Genomic DNA, 2,500 nt, shown 5'->3' on the forward strand with positions numbered 1-2,500 from the left:
AGAGAGAGAGAGAGAGAGAGAGAGAGAGAGAGACACACACACAACCCATAGATCAGTCATGGCCATCCTGGGCACGCAAATACACACTCATTCTCACACACACAAACATACGCGCGCACGCACACACACACTTTTCGTCTTCACACCTCTACAGTGCAACCCTATCCCTCTGGATGCTGCAGCTACGGGCCACATCTTAAGGCCAAAGGTGGCACGCACTCAGGTTACAATATGACACACACACACACACACACACACACACACACACACACACACACACACACACACACACACACACACACACACACACACACACACACACACACACACACACACACACACACACAACCAACATGAGGTGTGTATCAACTGATAACACTTCACACACACACACACACACCATGTATAATCTGATAACACTTCACACACACACGCTCACGATACAGATAGGCAGACACAGAGAGAGAGAGAGAGAGAGCAAGTGAGAGAGAGAGCGCAAGTGAGAGAGACAGAGAGAGAGAGAGAGAGAGAGAGAGAGAGAGAGAGAGAGAGAGAGAGAGAGAGAGAGAGAGAGAGAGAGAGAGAGAGAGAGAGAGAGCAAGTGAGAGCTGGCTTCTGATAACGGTTGACAGGGGCTGATAAGCAACAAAATGGCAGGATGGTGCTGGGGTGAAGAGACTTAACCTCTAGTGTGTAAAGAGGGAGGGGGGGAGAGAGAGAGAGAGAGAGAGAGAGAGAGAGAGAGAGAGAGAGAGAGAGAGAGAGAGAGAGAGAGAGAGAGAGAGAGCAATTTTGCTTTATGATGTTGAAGTTACTTTTACAGAGCTAATTTTGGTGTTGGTGGAAAATAGCTGGTAACAACATGAATATTTGCAGCAATAGGCTATATAGAAATAATTTGTGAAATAACAATAGCCCTACTAGGTTATTCAGGCTATTTTACGCCATATTGACTATGACTAAAATTTGAAATGTTGACTAAAATGACGAGAGAGAGAGAAGAAGGACAGTAGGAACTCGAAAAAAAAGAGAAAATAAAGAGTCATATAGACAGACAACGATGTTTAAACTGGACAGAAATGGAGCGCGAAAGAGAGAGCGAGCGAAGAGCGAGAAAGCGAGAGAGAGAGAGGGGTAGAGAGAGAGGGTGAGAAAGAGAGAGACGGGTAGAGTGTGTGTGTGTGAGAGAGAGAGAGAGAAAGAAAGAGAGCGAGAGAGAGACTACAGACCTGACGAGCTGCTTCTTGGGGTCGAGGATGTTGAGGAGTTTGTCTGCGTAAACCTTCTTGGAGGCGGTGAACAAGATTATCTGAAAAGGGAGACAAAAACACTCATTATTACTTACTTTGTTGATGTTACACCTTATAGTAGGGGTGTGCGATATGACGATATTAAATCGTGAATCGTGACAAGATCGTCTCGAATCTGCCAAAGTGGAGAAGTCGTATAGATCGTCTTGCAGTGAGGATGCTTACTATCAGTATCAGAGTGATGTCTACTTACTTAGTGTTGTTGTTTTCACGTTCATTCTTTAGTTTACATTATTGCACTTTATGAGAGTATCATCAGAGTATCAGCCTGTTTTTGTTTTTTAGATGGAACGATTGTGATAAAAAAAAGATTCGGAATCGAGATTTTATGTTAGAAAATCATGATGTAATATTTTGCCATATTGCCTACCCCAACCTTACAGATTGAATTACATTACATCCAGGGTCCTCTAAATCAGGGATGTCAAACTCAGGCCCGGGGGCCAAATTTGGCCCGCAGAGCCATTTTATTTGGCCCGTGAGATCATTTCAAATATGTATTACAGTTGGCCCACTAATTCAATGTAATAATACTTGAACATGAAATTTAATGTTTCACAGGAATATGAGCCCAGGGCCCAAGACAGTGAAAAGCCCCAGAAATGGCCAACAAAATACTGTAATTTGCAGGCACATTGATCTATAATGGGACTCCGTTTGTGGAATTTAAATGTGAGTATTAAGTGTGTGCGTTTTTGTTTTATTAAATGTTGAGTTTGGCCCTCGACTTCGCTACAGATTTTGATTTTGGCCCTCGGTCGATTTGAGTTTGGCCCTCGGTCGATTTGATTTTGGCCCTCGGTCGATTTGAGTATGACACCCCTGCTCTAAATTACCACAAGCCAACCAGCCGAAAGCTGGTGAAAATTCAGTTTGGCTTGTAGGTTTGTGATGAAATAAGTTCATTTATAGCCCTGATTACATATGATATTGTACTTTATAAATTATTAATCTGTATTTATTTAAAATATGTATTAAATTACTATTCTCTCTAATTATTCTCTGAGACGGGACAGTCTACAGTTTAAAAGTTTATAAAAGGTTATAAAATCAACACAATAGGAAAGCAGGTTATTGTGGAGTTTGTAAGGTTTAAAAGCTTATAAAAGGTGATAAAACCAACACAATAGGAAAGCAGGCTATTGTGGAATGGCAAAAGACACAGGAGAGGAGAAGGAAACCCAAACCTC

At 42.0% G+C, this 2,500-nt stretch overlaps 1 protein-coding gene across 1 annotated transcript in view; it reads right to left on the bottom strand.

Moving 5' to 3' along the window:
- Window positions 1-2,500, bottom strand: part of ctdspl2b (CTD (carboxy-terminal domain, RNA polymerase II, polypeptide A) small phosphatase like 2b) — a 53,559-nt gene that overhangs the window by 7,273 nt on the left and 43,786 nt on the right. Inside the window, exons 10-11 of the mRNA XM_063190403.1 lie at window positions 2,498-2,500; window positions 1,230-1,309 (exon numbers count right to left, since the gene is read on the bottom strand). The exon at window positions 2,498-2,500 is cut by the window's right edge and continues 60 nt beyond it. Of these exons, the coding sequence (XP_063046473.1) occupies window positions 1,230-1,309; window positions 2,498-2,500 (83 nt within the window). The remainder of the gene's footprint in view (window positions 1-1,229; window positions 1,310-2,497) is intronic.

This window comes from Engraulis encrasicolus, chromosome 23 (genome assembly GCF_034702125.1).
Source record: "Engraulis encrasicolus isolate BLACKSEA-1 chromosome 23, IST_EnEncr_1.0, whole genome shotgun sequence".
NCBI lineage: Eukaryota > Metazoa > Chordata > Actinopteri > Clupeiformes > Engraulidae > Engraulis > Engraulis encrasicolus.